Below are 14,754 nucleotides of genomic sequence, written 5' to 3' on the forward strand. Positions count from 1 at the left end.
TAACATTTATGAAATGTATCAGTCAGGATTTAGGCCTCATCATAGCACAGAGACAGCACTGGTTAAAGTGGTCAATGACCTGTTACTGGCTTCTGATCAGGGTTGTGTCTCCTTACTGGTGTTACTGGATCTTAGTGCAGCTTTTGACACCATTGACCACACTGTTCTACTTGATAGACTAGAACATGTTGTTGGTGTTAAAGGAACAGCCCTCTCCTGGCTCAGGTCTTATTTGACTGACCGTTATCAGTTTGTAGATCTAGATGGTGACTTCTCCATGCATACCAAGGTTATGTTCAGTGTTCCACAAGGTTCTGTCTTAGGCCCACTGCTTTTCTCCCTATATATGTTACCCCTTGGTGCAATTATTCGTAAACATGGTATTAGCTTCCACTGTTATGCCGATGACACACAGCTATATGTTTCAGCTAAATCAGATGAGAGACACCAGCTTATTAAGATAGAAGAATGTGTAAAGGACATTAGACATTGGATGGCCACTAATTTCCTCCTGCTTCACTCTGACAAGACAGAGGTGCTAGTACTAGGACCACAGGCAGTTAGAAGTGATCAGAGTACAGATTACAGAGTAACAGTGGATGGTCTTTCGGTTTCATCTTGTCCAGCAGTAAAAGATCTTGGTGTGATCCTCTGAGAACAGCAGTTGTGTCCATCTTAGATTCAGTAGGTGTTAATCAAAATATAATAGGACCCACTCATAATGGAGGTCACACTCTGGATCTCATTTTTACATTCGGATTAAATATAGAAAACATAGTCACTCTGCCATGTTACCGTATCAAGCGTACATTTACGTCTGCTACTGCAGAGAGATTTACCAATAGTCTCCCAGAATTATCACACGTGATTGGTGATTATTGACTCTGGTCTTTCGTTTGAAGCTCAAGTAGATAATATCACTAGGGTAGCCTTCTTTCATCTCAGAAATACACTATATTGCCAAAAGTATTCGCTCACCTGCCTTGACTCACATATGAACTTAAGTGACATCCCATTCCTAATCCATAGGGTTCAATATGACGTCGGTCCACCCTTTGCAGCTATAACAGCTTCAACTCTTCTGGGAAGGCTGTCCACAAGGTTTAGGAGTGTGTTTATGGGAATTTTTGACCATTCTTCCAGAAGCGCATTTGTGAGGTCACACACTGATGTTGGACGAGAAGGTCTGGCTCTCAGTCTCCGCTCTAATTCATCCCAAAGGTGTTCTATCGGGTTGAGGTCAGGACTCTGTGCAGGCCAGTCAAGTTCATCCACACCAGACTCTGTCATCCATGTCTTTATGGACCTTGCTTTGGTCACTGGTGCACAGTCATGTTGGAAGAGGAAGGGGTCAGCTCCAAACTGTTCCCACAAAGTTGGGAGCATGGAATTGTCCAAAATGTCTTGGTATGCTGAAGCATTCAGAGTTCCTTTCACTGGAACTAAGGGGCCAAGCCCAGCTCCTGAAAAACAACCCCACACCATAATCATAATCCCCCCTCCACCAAACTTTACACTTGGCACAATGCAGTCAGGCAAGTACCGTTCTCCTGGCAACCGCCAAACCCAGACTCGTCCATCAGATTGCCAGATGGAGAAGTGCGATTCGTCACTCCAGAGAACGCGTCTCCACTGCTCTAGAGTCCAGTGGCGGCGTGCTTTACACCACTGCATCCGACGCTTTGCATTGCACTTGGTGATGTATGGCTTGGATGCAGCCGCTCGGCCATGGAAACCCATTCCATGAAGCTCTCTGCGCACTGTTCTTGAGCTCATCTGAAGGCCACATGAAGTTTGGAGGTCTGTAGCGATTGACTCTGCAGAAAGTTGGCGACCTCTTCGCACTATGCGCCTCAGCATCCGCTGACCCCGCTCCGTCAGTTTACGTGGCCTACCACTTCGTGGCTGAGTTGCTGTCGTTCCCAAACACTTCCACGTTCTTATAATACAGCTGACAGTTGACTGTGGAATATTTAGGAGCGAGGAAATTTCACGACTGGATTTGTTGCACAGGTGGCATCCTATCACAGTTCCACGCTGGAATTCACTGAGCTCCTGAGAGCGACCCATTCTTTCACAAATGTTTGTAAAAACAGTCTGCATGCCTAGGTGCTTGATTTTATACACCTGTGGCCATGGAAGTGATTGGAACACCTGATTCTGATTATTTGGATGGGTGAGCAAATACTTTTGGCAATATAGTGTATTGCCAAGATAAGAAATATGATGTCACTTCATGATGCAGAGAAACTAGCTCATTTAACTCAAACTAGAGCTTTTGTTACCTCTAGGTTGGATTATTGTAATGTCTTACTGTCTGGATGTTCCAGTAAGAGCAGAAACAAGCTCCAGTTAGTCCAGAATGCAGCAGCTAGAGTCCTAACTAGAACCAGAAGATATGAACACATCACTCCTATTTTAGCCACACTACATTGGCTCCCAGTCAAATTTCGCATTGTAAAATTCTGTTAATAACCTATAAAGCACTAAATGGTCTCGCAAAGCAGTACCTGAGCGATCTTTTAGTCTTTTATGATCCGCCACAATACAATACTGTAATTTACAATACTGTAAATTTGTTTATTGTGTTTGTAATTGAATTGGCAATTTAAAAAAGGTCAGTTAAGAAGAAAATGAAGAGAACATTTACATGAAGTTACATAATTATTTTATTTGCTTGAGGAGAATGATCCCTCAAATGCACTGATATTACATAGCATAACAAGTAATATGACTTATAGCACAGTGGTTACTTGTTGACATACTGATAAAGTGCATATGTAAATAAATACAGTTACACAGAAATAACATATCCCTCTTTTTGAATTGAAATGTATAGTGCTATTGTTTATTTGAGTAATAATTTAATAAATTAACATAAAATACTATTAGAAAATAAATTAGAAAAATAAATTAAAAATCTCTTGTGATACTGCATTCTTAAATTATGTTGTATTTAATTAATTTAATATATATCCTGTATAAGTCCAGCAATACAGGTACAGGATGTAATACATGGTAGAAAGCATAAAATGATTAGAGTTACTTCACACAATTAACATATGTACAGATTTTATATTCACTATATGACCTTAATGGAGTATGGAAGAATATGTCTGAACGCATCTGCTATTCTATACCAAGGCAGACTAAGACACTATAAAATGATAACTACAGATGTGAATATTATATTCTGTGCTTTAGAAGAGGCTGTTGTGAGTTTGATACTGAACATTGTGTGACTTAACATTGTATCGCCTGTGCCAGCGTCTTCTAATTCTTGCACAGCATCCACAAAGAAGACACTGCAGGGAAAAATAAAATTAAGAAAGAGATGTTAAACATTTTGCATGACCTCTGTGACTTGTATATTGAAAAATGCACTATTAAATAACTGACAAAAATACTATATTCTACTTACACAGAGTAGAATCCAACATGGCAGAAGAATGAGGACTATACCACAGGGAATAACAAAGCCCAGGATCCATGCAGCCCCTGTGTAGGTGCTGTTTCCTGATGCTGTGTAGGGCTGAATCGTTACAAGTGGAGAAAGTGTATAGTACAATAAACCACTTTCTTTGAGTAATTCATAGAGGAAGAGACTTGGTGACTGGATATCCGCCTCTTTATAGACATATATCATATCAGCCACAATCACTGCAGCAGTACTATTACACCTAAAAGGAATGAAAAAACAAATTCAAACCGTGATCTTAAAATAATATTATTCCTGTCTATATATTTTACATATTGCTAAAGGAGTAAAGAAAGGGAATCATTACATACGTGAAGTTTGCCCATGGGAAGTTAAATGGTGGAGTCTGTGGATTAGTCAGGATTGTATTCATCTGAAACAAGAAATATTCATTTAAAAAATAACAGAGGTAACAGTGTGATAATTTTTCATACAACATTTTCATAAAAGAATTTGAAATTTCACATTTGAACTAAATCTATTTTTATGACCCAGAACAATAAATATAACTCACCAGGTCGTTGATTTCATTTTGTATTAATTTATAGGTGCTGCTGTTCAATTCTGTGTCACACTGAGCAGATAAATTAACATTGGCGATCTTGAATGCCAGATCCAAAGAGAATGAGTTGTCAGCCGTTTCTATAAGAGAGATGGGAGGAGATGGGAAACACATGATGAAGAAGTACTGGAAGCTCATTATATCCAATAATGAATAATCTCTAATTAAAAAATGTGTTTTTTAATTAGAGATCAGAAAGGTCAAAGCAGGAAAGAGACTCACTATTATAGATGATATCATGAATACTGACAGGTTGTTCCAGGTTTTGTGGTGCAGTATCACGCTGTCTTTTAAACTTTGATTCCAGTTTGTCATTAGCAGCTTTGAGAACCACAGCCTCAGTAGGTACATTGATCAAGTTTTGGAATATCAATGTAATATAAATGAATGCAGTTCCGATTCTGAAATGGGAGAGAACATATGAGGTTACTGAGAGAATATAGAGAAATAAAAATGTTTTAGAATACAGAATCACAGAGTAGTGTTATTTTTGTTTAAAATAACAATATGCATAATTGACATTGTGTGACAGGATGATTCCTGCCCAAAAAAAGAGTTCTGTGTTTCAACTTGCATAAAACACAACTACATCTGATTTAGAGAAACAAATCAGAATGTACATGGAGGAACAAAAACATCATTTTGATTGTTTTTAATTTATTTATAACAGACGTTAATGGAAATTTAAATCTTCCACTAATATCTATTAAAGAAATGATTCCTACGTGGTGCGTGGAGATATTGGAGAAGTCAGCATAGGAGAGCTGGTCACAGGAACCTTTGAAGATCCATCTACAATAGAACAATTTTAGGGACAGTGGAATTTACTGGAACATAACTATATTAAGAATAGGAGAAATTAAACAAGTTTTGCTGAGCAAAGATATAAAATTGTGGTGTAACCTACCATTCCCTGGCTGACTGGGGACACTTGGTATATTGTATTCCATGTAACCAATAACTTTATCCTCTGAGCTCCTATTATGAAGAGACAGCGATATTATGAAGGTACTCATGACATCACAGTAAGTATTTCACAGAAGAATTTGGGAATTGCAATCTTCTGCATGAACTTACGTGAAGTTGGAGGTAGTGGGCTCAAATGGACCTTCAGCAGTTTTGTTTAGAAGTGCATTTATCTGTGGAGAAAAATAAGATATTTTACTTTTAATATTAACTCTGCTGACAAACGGAACTGAGCTTCTTACAACGAGCAACTGACGGTTTAGTCACAATATAATCTGTTGGTCAAATCTGTAAAAGCTTTCCACATCCTTCTGTTAAGACATTAAATAATAATTATTATGATCAATAATTATGTCCCACACCACAGCTGAGTCTATGATGAGTTTCTTTAATGGGTTGGAGATGAAAGTAAATTCTAATCAGAGGAACTCTATTTACTAAAATTCATGGAGAAGTTCACTCACAGTGTTATTGATGATGTCCTCCACTTTGGTGTAGGTGTCATTCCTGAGTTCAGGGTTTGTCGGGATGCTGATGTTACCAATGCTGAATGCAATGTTAACTGCATAGGAGGTGTTTGAAATTCCTGTGAAATAAATCATTCGTCCTTAAGTATGATTGATGGAATTACACATTTCATTAGAAAGGGACAATGAATAGTTTAGGTTTAAATGTATGATGCTATATCCATCTGAGCACATCCATCACCATCAGGTTTGGAGCAGCTACAAAACAGAACAGGTACAGACTGCACCAAATGGTGAAAACAGCAGAAACAATGGTTGGTGCTCCCCTGGCCACTCTCCATGACTTGTACTCCACAGGAACAAGACAATGGAAGGAAAAATCACTACAGAACCCTCACAACCTGGACACTACCTTTTCAACTCATCCCTTCTGGCAGGCACTATAGAACCTTGTACACCAATACTGCCAGTCATTTCTGCAGGCAGTCACCCTCATAAACAGCTGATCTTGATTTTATGACTCTTGTCATTTAAAAGCAACAACATGCTCTTTATAAAGTTGTTACACTCCACATCTACAAATACTCTACTGTAAGAACAGTCACTCATCACTTCATCCCCATATGTTAGACACACTACTGTTATTTGCCCTACTATGCACTCTCACAGTTTATATACATTGTCGACCTGTCACATACGTTGTATATTATGGCTTTATTTGATCTCTTTAGCTCTTTTTATTTGAACTAAATGTATAGTGTCTTTATTTATATCTGTACTTCTGAGGGTCACCAACAGCCTGTACCAAAATTGTGATTCTGAATAAGAAAGAAGAACGTACCCTCATAGGTGATGTTCAGCACTGTTATAGGATCAGTGATGTTTTTGAGCGTATCATTGAGCAGAGCTTCCATAACACTGAGGACCTCAGTTCCATTCAGAACAGGAGAGGACAAGATGAAAACCAGTCTGGTTTGAACCTCAGCTGATCCGTTGCTAGAGGGGCAAAAACATGATTTTGAATTTTTTTAAATTGTTTTTCAGGATGTTACTAGAAATGTATATGTTCCTTAAATATTCTTTAATGAAAGGAAACGTACATTGTGGGAGAAGTCTGCGTAGGAGCGATGACTGGAGGAACTGTTGGAGATTTGTCACGAAAGAACAATATTTATCACCAGACATAAATGAATTGAAAATCATTAGTAAGAGAAATTACACATAGTTTTTCTGAGCAAAGATATAAAATTGTGGTGTAACCTACCAGTCCCTGGCTGACTGGGGATGCTTGGTATATTGTATTGCATGTAACCATTAACTTTATCCTCTGAGCTCCTATTATGAAGAGAAAGTGATATTGTCATGATACAAATGACTTCACAATCAGAATTTCACAGAGAAATGTGGGAACTGCAATCTTCTGTGTGCACTTACGTGAAGTTGGAGATACTTGGCGCTAATGGACCTTGAGCAGTTTTATTTAGAAGTGCGTTTATCTGTGGAGAAACACAAGATATTTTACTATTAATATTAACCCTGCTGACAAATGGACTTGCCCAAAAGTAAATTTTCTACAACGAGCAACTGTCTGTTTAGTCACAATATAATCTGTTGGTCAAATCTGAAAAAGCTTTCAACATCCTTCCGCTTATTCCTAGGACTCCTAGGGTCACGGGGGTCTGCTGGAGCCTATCCCAGCGCACATAGGGCGAAAGGCATGGGTACACCCTGGACAGGTCGCCAGTCCATCGCAGTCAGAGGAACTCTATCTACTAAAATTCAAGGAGAAGTTCACTCACAGTGTTATTGATGATGTCCTCCAATTTGGTGTAGGTGTCGTTCCTGAGGTCAGGGTTAGTCGGCATGCTGATGTTACTGATGTTAAATGTAATGTTGACTGCATAGGAGGTGTTTGAAATTTCTGTGGAATAAATAAAATGTGCATCAGTATGATTGATGGAGTTACAGAGTTGATTTGAAATGGACAGTGAATAGTTCAGGTTTAAACGTGTGGTCTAGAAGAAAGAAGAACGTACCCTCATAGGTGATGTTCAGCAGTGTTTCAAGATCAGTGATGTTTTTGAGTGTATCGTTCAGCAGAGCTTTGATAGCACTGAGGACCTCACTTCCATTGAGAACAGGAGAGGATGAGTTGAACACCAGGATGACTTGAACCTCAGCTGATCCGTTGCTAGAATGAGAAACAATTCATTTTGATTGTTTTTAAAATGTTTTCCAGAGATGGTAATGGAAATTTAAATGTTTTTTAAATATCCATTAAAGAAATGACGCCTACATTGTGGAAGAATTCTGTGCAGGAGCGCTGGTTGGAGGAACTTTTGGAGATGTGTCTACAACAGAACAATTTTTAGTGCAAGTGCAATTTCATAGGAAAATAAATGATTTCAGTATCATTAGCAATAAAATTACACTAAGTTTAGCTGAGCAAAGATATCAAATATGGTGTGACCTACCATTCCCTGGCTGTTCGGGGACGCTCGGTATATTGTATTGCATGTAACCATTAACTTTATCCTCTGAGCTCCTATTATGAAGAGAAATTGATATTGTCATGATACAAATGACTTCACAATCAGAATTTCACAGAGAAATGTGGGAACTGCAATCTTCTGTGTGCACTTACGTGAAGTTGGAGATACTTGGCGCTAATGGACCTTGAGCAGTTTTATTTAGAAGTGCGTTTATCTGTGGAGAAACACAAGATATATTACTATTAATATTAACCCTGCTGACAAATGGACTTGCCCAAAAGTAAATTTTCTACAACGAGCAACTGTCTGTTTAGTCACAATATAATCTGTTGGTCAAATCTGAAAAAGCTTTCAACATCCTTCTGTGAAGACATGAAATAATAATTATTATGATCAATAATTATGTCCCAGACCACAGCTGAGTCTATGATGAGTTTCTTTAAGGTATGAAATAGGTTAGAGATGAAAGCAAATTCTAATCAGGGAACTTATTTAATTCATTCATTCATTGCCTATACCCGCTTATTCCTAGGACTCCTAGGGTCACGGGGGTCTGCTGGAGCCTATCCCAGCGCACATAGGGCGAAAGGCAGGGGTACACCCTGGACAGGTCACCAGTCCATCGCAGTCAGAGGAACTCTATCTACTAAAATTCAAGGAGAAGTTCACTCACAGTGTTATTGATGATGTCCTCCAATTTGGTGTAGGTGTCGTTCCTGAGGTCAGGGTTAGTCGGCATGCTGATGTTACTGATGTTAAATGTAATGTTGACTGCATAGGAGGTGTTTGAAATTTCTGTGGAATAAATAAAATGTGCATCAGTATGATTGATGGAGTTACAGAGTTGATTCGAAATGGACAGTGAATAGTTCAGGTTTAAACGTGTGGTCTAGAAGAAAGAAGAACGTACCCTCATAGGTGATGTTCAGCAGTGTTTCAAGATCAGTGATGTTTTTGAGTGTATCGTTCAGCAGAGCTTTGATAGCACTGAGGACCTCACTTCCATTGAGAACAGGAGAGGATGAGTTGAACACCAGGATGACTTGAACCTCAGCTGATCCATTGCTAGAATGACAAACAATTATTTTGATTGTTTTTAAAATGTTTTCCAGAGATGGTAATGGAAATTTAAATGTTTTTTAAATATCCATAAAAGAAATGACGCCTACATTGTGGAAGAATTCTGTGCAGGAGCGCTGGTTGGAGGAACTTTTGGAGATGTGGCTACAACAGAACAATTTTTAGTGCAAGTGCAATTTCATAGGAAAATAAATGATTTCAGTTTCATTAGTAACAAAATTACACTAAGTTTAGCTGAGCAAAGATATCAAATATGGTGTGACCTACCATTCCCTGGCTGTTCGGGGACGCTCGGTATATTGTATTGCATGTAACCATTAACTTTATCCTCTGAGCTCCTATTATGAAGAAAAAGTGATATTGTCATGATACAAATGACTTCACAATCAGAATTTCACAGAGAAATGTGGGAACTGCAATCTTCTGTGTGCACTTACGTGAAGTTGGAGATACTTGGCGCTAATGGACCTTCAGCAGTTTTATTTAGAAGTGCGTTTATCTGTGGAGAAACATAAGATATTTAACTTTTAATATTAACCCTGCTGACAAATGGACTTGCCCAAAAGTAAATTTTCTACAACGAGCAACTGTCTGTTTAGTTACAATATAATCTGTTGGTCAAATCTGAAAAAGCTTTCAACATCCTTCTGTGAAGACATGAAATAATAATTATTATGATCAATAATTATGTCCCAGACCACAGCTGAGTCTATGATGAGTTTCTTTAAGGTTTGAAATAGGTTAGAGATGAAAGCAAATTCTAATCAGAGGAACTCTATTGACTAAACCCATGTAGAAGTTCACTCACAGTGTTATTGATGATGTCCTCCAATTTGGTGTAGGTGTCGTTCCTGAGGTCAGGGTTAGTCGGCATGCTGATGTTACTGATGTTAAATGTAATGTTGACTGCATAGGAGGTGTTTGAAATTTCTGTGGAATAAATAAAATGTGCATCAGTATGATTGATGGAGTTACAGAGTTGATTTGAAATGGACAGTGAATAGTTCAGGTTTAAACGTGTGGTCTAGAAGAACGAAGAACGTACCCTCATAGGTGATGTTCAGCAGTGTTTCAAGATCAGTGATGTTTTTGAGTGTATCGTTCAGCAGAGCTTTGATAGCACTGAGGACCTCACTTCCATTGAGAACAGGAGAGGATGAGTTGAACACCAGGATGACTTGAACCTCAGCTGATCCGTTGCTAGAATGAGAAACAATTCATTTTGATTATTTTAAAAATGTTTTCCAGAGATGGTAATGGAAATTTAAATGTTTTTTAAATATCCATTAAAGAAATGACGCCTACATTGTGGAAGAATTCTGTGCAGGAGCGCTGGTTGGAGGAACTTTTGGAGATGGACAGAACAACAACAGAACAATTTTTAGTGCAAGTGCAATTTCATAGGAAAATAAATGATTTCAGTATCATTAGCAATAAAATTACACTAAGTTTAGCTGAGCAAAGATATCAAATATGGTGTGACCTACCATTCCCTGGCTGTTCGGGGACGCTCGGTATATTGTATTGCATGTAACCATTAACTTTATCCTCTGAGCTCCTATTATGAAGAGAAAGTGATATTGTCATGATACAAATGACTTCACAATCAGAATTTCACAGAGAAATGTGGGAACTGCAATCTTCTGTGTGCACTTACGTGAAGTTGGAGATACTTGGCGCTAATGGACCTTGAGCAGTTTTATTTAGAAGTGCGTTTATCTGTGGAGAAACACAAGATATTTTACTATTAATATTAACCCTGCTGACAAATGGACTTGCCCAAAAGTAAATTTTCTACAAAGAGTAACTGTCTGTTTAGTCACAATATAATCTGTTGGTCAAATCTGAAAAAGCTTTCAACATCCTTCTGTGAAGACATGAAATAATAATTATTATGATCAATAATTATGTCCCAGACCACAGCTGAGTCTATGATGAGTTTCTTTAAGGTATGAAATAGGTTAGAGATGAAAGCAAATTCTAATCAGGGAACTTATTTAATTCATTCATTCATTGCCTATACCAGCTTATTCCTAGGACTCCTAGGGTCACGGGGGTCTGCTGGAGCCTATCCCAGCGCACATAGGGCGAAAGGCAGGGGTACACCCTGGACAGGTCACCAGTCCATCGCAGTCAGAGGAACTCTATCTACTAAAATTCAAGGAGAAGTTCACTCACAGTGTTATTGATGATGTCCTCCAATTTGGTGTAGGTGTCGTTCCTGAGGTCAGGGTTAGTCGGCATGCTGATGTTACTGATGTTAAATGTAATGTTGACTGCATAGGAGGTGTTTGAAATTTCTGTGGAATAAATAAAATGTGCATCAGTATGATTGATGGAGTTACAGAGTTGATTTGAAATGGACAGTGAATAGTTCAGGTTTAAACGTGTGGTCTAGAAGAAAGAAGAACGTACCCTCATAGGTGATGTTCAGCAGTGTTTCAAGATCAGTGATGTTTTTGAGTGTATCGTTCAGCAGAGCTTTGATAGCACTGAGGACCTCACTTCCATTGAGAACAGGAGAGGATGAGTTGAACACCAGGATGACTTGAACCTCAGCTGATCCGTTGCTAGAATGAGAAACAATTCATTTTGATTGTTTTTAAAATGTTTTCCAGAGATGGTAATGGAAATTTAAATGTTTTTTAAATATCCATTAAAGAAATGACGCCTACATTGTGGAAGAATTCTGTGCAGGAGCGCTGGTTGGAGGAACTTTTGGAGATGTGTCTACAACAGAACAATTTTTAGTGCAAGTGCAATTTCATAGGAAAATCAATGATTTCAGTTTCATTAGTAACAAAATTACACTAAGTTTAGCTGAGCAAAGATATCAAATATGGTGTGACCTACCATTCCCTGGCTGTTCGGGGACGCTCGGTATATTGTATTGCATGTAACCATTAACTTTATCCTCTGAGCTCCTATTATGAAGAGAAAGTGATATTGTCATGATACAAATGACTTCACAATCAGAATTTCACAGAGAAATGTGGGAACTGCAATCTTCTGTGTGCACGTACGTGAAGTTGGAGATACTTGGCGCTAATGGACCTTCAGCAGTTTTATTTAGAAGTGCGTTTATCTGTGGAGAAACATAAGATATTTAACTTTTAATATTAACCCTGCTGACAAATGGACTTGCCCAAAAGTAAATTTTCTACAAAGAGCAACTGTCTGTTTAGTTACAATATAATCTGTTGGTCAAATCTGAAAAAGCTTTCAACATCCTTCTGTGAAGACATGAAATAATAATTATTATGATCAATAATTATGTCCCAGACCACAGCTGAGTCTATGATGAGTTTCTTTAAGGTTTGAAATAGGTTAGAGATGAAAGCAAATTCTAATCAGAGGAACTCTATTCACTAAACCCATGTAGAAGTTCACTCACAGTGTTATTGATGATGTCCTCCAATTTGGTGTAGGTGTCGTTCCTGAGGTCAGGGTTAGTCGGCATGCTGATGTTACTGATGTTAAATGTAATGTTGACTGCATAGGAGGTGTTTGAAATTTCTGTGGAATAAATAAAATGTGCATCAGTATGATTGATGGAGTTACAGAGTTGATTCGAAATGGACAGTGAATAGTTCAGGTTTAAACGTGTGGTCTAGAAGAACGAAGAACGTACCCTCATAGGTGATGTTCAGCAGTGTTTCAAGATCAGTGATGTTTTTGAGTGTATCGTTCAGCAGAGCTTTGATAGCACTGAGGACCTCACTTCCATTGAGAACAGGAGAGGATGAGGTGAACACCAGGATGACTTGAACCTCAGCTGATCCGTTGCTAGAATGAGAAACAATTCATTTTGATTGTTTTTAAAATGTTTTCCAGAGATGGTAATGGAAATTTAAATGTTTTTTAAATATCCATTAAAGAAATGACGCCTACATTGTGGAAGAATTCTGTGCAGGAGCGTTGGTTGGAGGAACTTTTCGAGATGTGTCTACAACAGAACAATTTTTAGTGCAAGTGCAATTTCATAGGAAAATAAATGATTTCATTATCATTAGCAATAAAATTACACTAAGTTTAGCTGAGCAAAGATATCAAATATGGTGTGACCTACCATTCCCTGGCTGTTCGGGGACGCTCGGTATATTGTATTGCATGTAACCATTAACTTTATCCTCTGAGCTCCTATTATGAAGAGAAAGTGATATTGTCATGATACAAATGACTTCACAATCAGAATTTCACAGAGAAATGTGGGAACTGCAATCTTCTGTGTGCACTTACGTGAAGTTGGAGATACTTGGCGCTAATGGACCTTGAGCAGTTTTATTTAGAAGTGCGTTTATCTGTGGAAAAAAATGATATTTTACTTTCAATATTAACCCTGCTGAGAAATGCAATTGGCCAAAACTGTTTCCTACAAAGAGCAACTGTCTGTTTAGTCACAATATAATCTGTTGGTCAAATCTGAAAAAGCTTTCAACATCCTTCTGTGAAGACATGAAATAATAATTATTATGATCAATAATTATGTCCCAGACCACAGCTGAGTCTATGATGAGTTTCTTTAAGGTTTGAAATAGGTTAGAGATGAAAGCAAATTCTAATCAGGGAACTTATTTAATTCATTCATTCATTGCCTATACCCGCTTATTCCTAGGACTCCTAGGGTCACGGGGGTCTGCTGGAGCCTATCCCAGCGCACATAGGGCGAAAGGCAGGGGTACACCCTGGACAGGTCACCAGTCCATCGCAGTCAGAGGAACTCTATCTACTAAAATTCAAGGAGAAGTTCACTCACAGTGTTATTGATGATGTCCTCCAATTTGGTGTAGGTGTCGTTCCTGAGGTCAGGGTTAGTCGGCATGCTGATGTTACTGATGTTAAATGTAATGTTGACTGCATAGGAGGTGTTTGAAATTTCTGTGGAATAAATAAAATGTGCATCAGTATGATTGATGGAGTTACAGAGTTGATTTGAAATGGACAGTGAATAGTTCAGGTTTAAACGTGTGGTCTAGAAGAACGAAGAACGTACCCTCATAGGTGATGTTCAGCAGTGTTTCAAGATCAGTGATGTTTTTGAGTGTATCGTTCAGCAGAGCTTTGATAGCACTGAGGACCTCACTTCCATTGAGAACAGGAGAGGATGAGTTGAACACCAGGATGACTTGAACCTCAGCTGATCCGTTGCTAGAATGAGAAACAATTCATTTTGATTATTTTAAAAATGTTTTCCAGAGATGGTAATGGAAATTTAAATGTTTTTTAAATATCCATTAAAGAAATGACGCCTACATTGTGGAAGAATTCTGTGCAGGAGCGCTGGTTGGAGGAACTTTTGGAGATGGACAGAACAACAACAGAACAATTTTTAGTGCAAGTGCAATTTCATAGGAAAATCAATGATTTCATTATCATTAGCAATAAAATTACACTAAGTTTAGATGAGCAAAGATATCAAATATGGTGTGACCTACCATTCCCTGGCTGTTCGGGGACGCTCGGTATATTGTATTGCATGTAACCATTAACTTTATCCTCTGAGCTCCTATTATGAAGAGAAAGTGATATTGTCATGATACAAATGACTTCACAATCAGAATTTCACAGAGAAATGTGGGAACTGCAATCTTCTGTGTGCACTTACGTGAAGTTGGAGATACTTGGCGCTAATGGACCTTGAGCAGTTTTATTTAGAAGTGCGTTCATCTGTGGAGAAACATAAGATATTTAACTTTTAATATTAACCCT

General features: G+C 38.2%; 1 protein-coding gene across 2 annotated transcripts; it reads right to left on the minus strand.

Moving 5' to 3' along the window:
- Positions 1-2,651: 2,651 nt before the first annotated feature.
- LOC131347170 (uncharacterized) lies at positions 2,652-8,012 on the minus strand. Of its 2 annotated transcripts, none has more exons than XM_058381114.1 (12): positions 7,948-8,012; positions 6,574-6,613; positions 6,315-6,469; positions 5,471-5,592; positions 5,118-5,179; positions 4,948-5,018; positions 4,766-4,832; positions 4,263-4,441; positions 3,993-4,120; positions 3,790-3,851; positions 3,422-3,680; positions 2,652-3,305 (listed from the first exon to the last, which is right to left on the minus strand). In XM_058381114.1, the coding sequence occupies exons 1-12, from the start codon at positions 7,988-7,990 to the stop codon at positions 3,201-3,203; spliced, it is 1,293 nt and encodes a 430-aa protein (XP_058237097.1). In that variant the 5' UTR covers positions 7,991-8,012; the 3' UTR covers positions 2,652-3,200. The 2 variants fall into 2 exon arrangements, with proteins under 2 accessions (XP_058237097.1, XP_058237089.1); XM_058381106.1 differs by lacking the exon at positions 7,948-8,012 and adding an exon at positions 6,738-6,795.
- Between the last annotated feature and the right edge of the window lie 6,742 nt (positions 8,013-14,754).

The sequence above is a fragment of the Hemibagrus wyckioides genome, linkage group LG03, assembly GCF_019097595.1.
Source record: "Hemibagrus wyckioides isolate EC202008001 linkage group LG03, SWU_Hwy_1.0, whole genome shotgun sequence".
NCBI lineage: Eukaryota > Metazoa > Chordata > Actinopteri > Siluriformes > Bagridae > Hemibagrus > Hemibagrus wyckioides.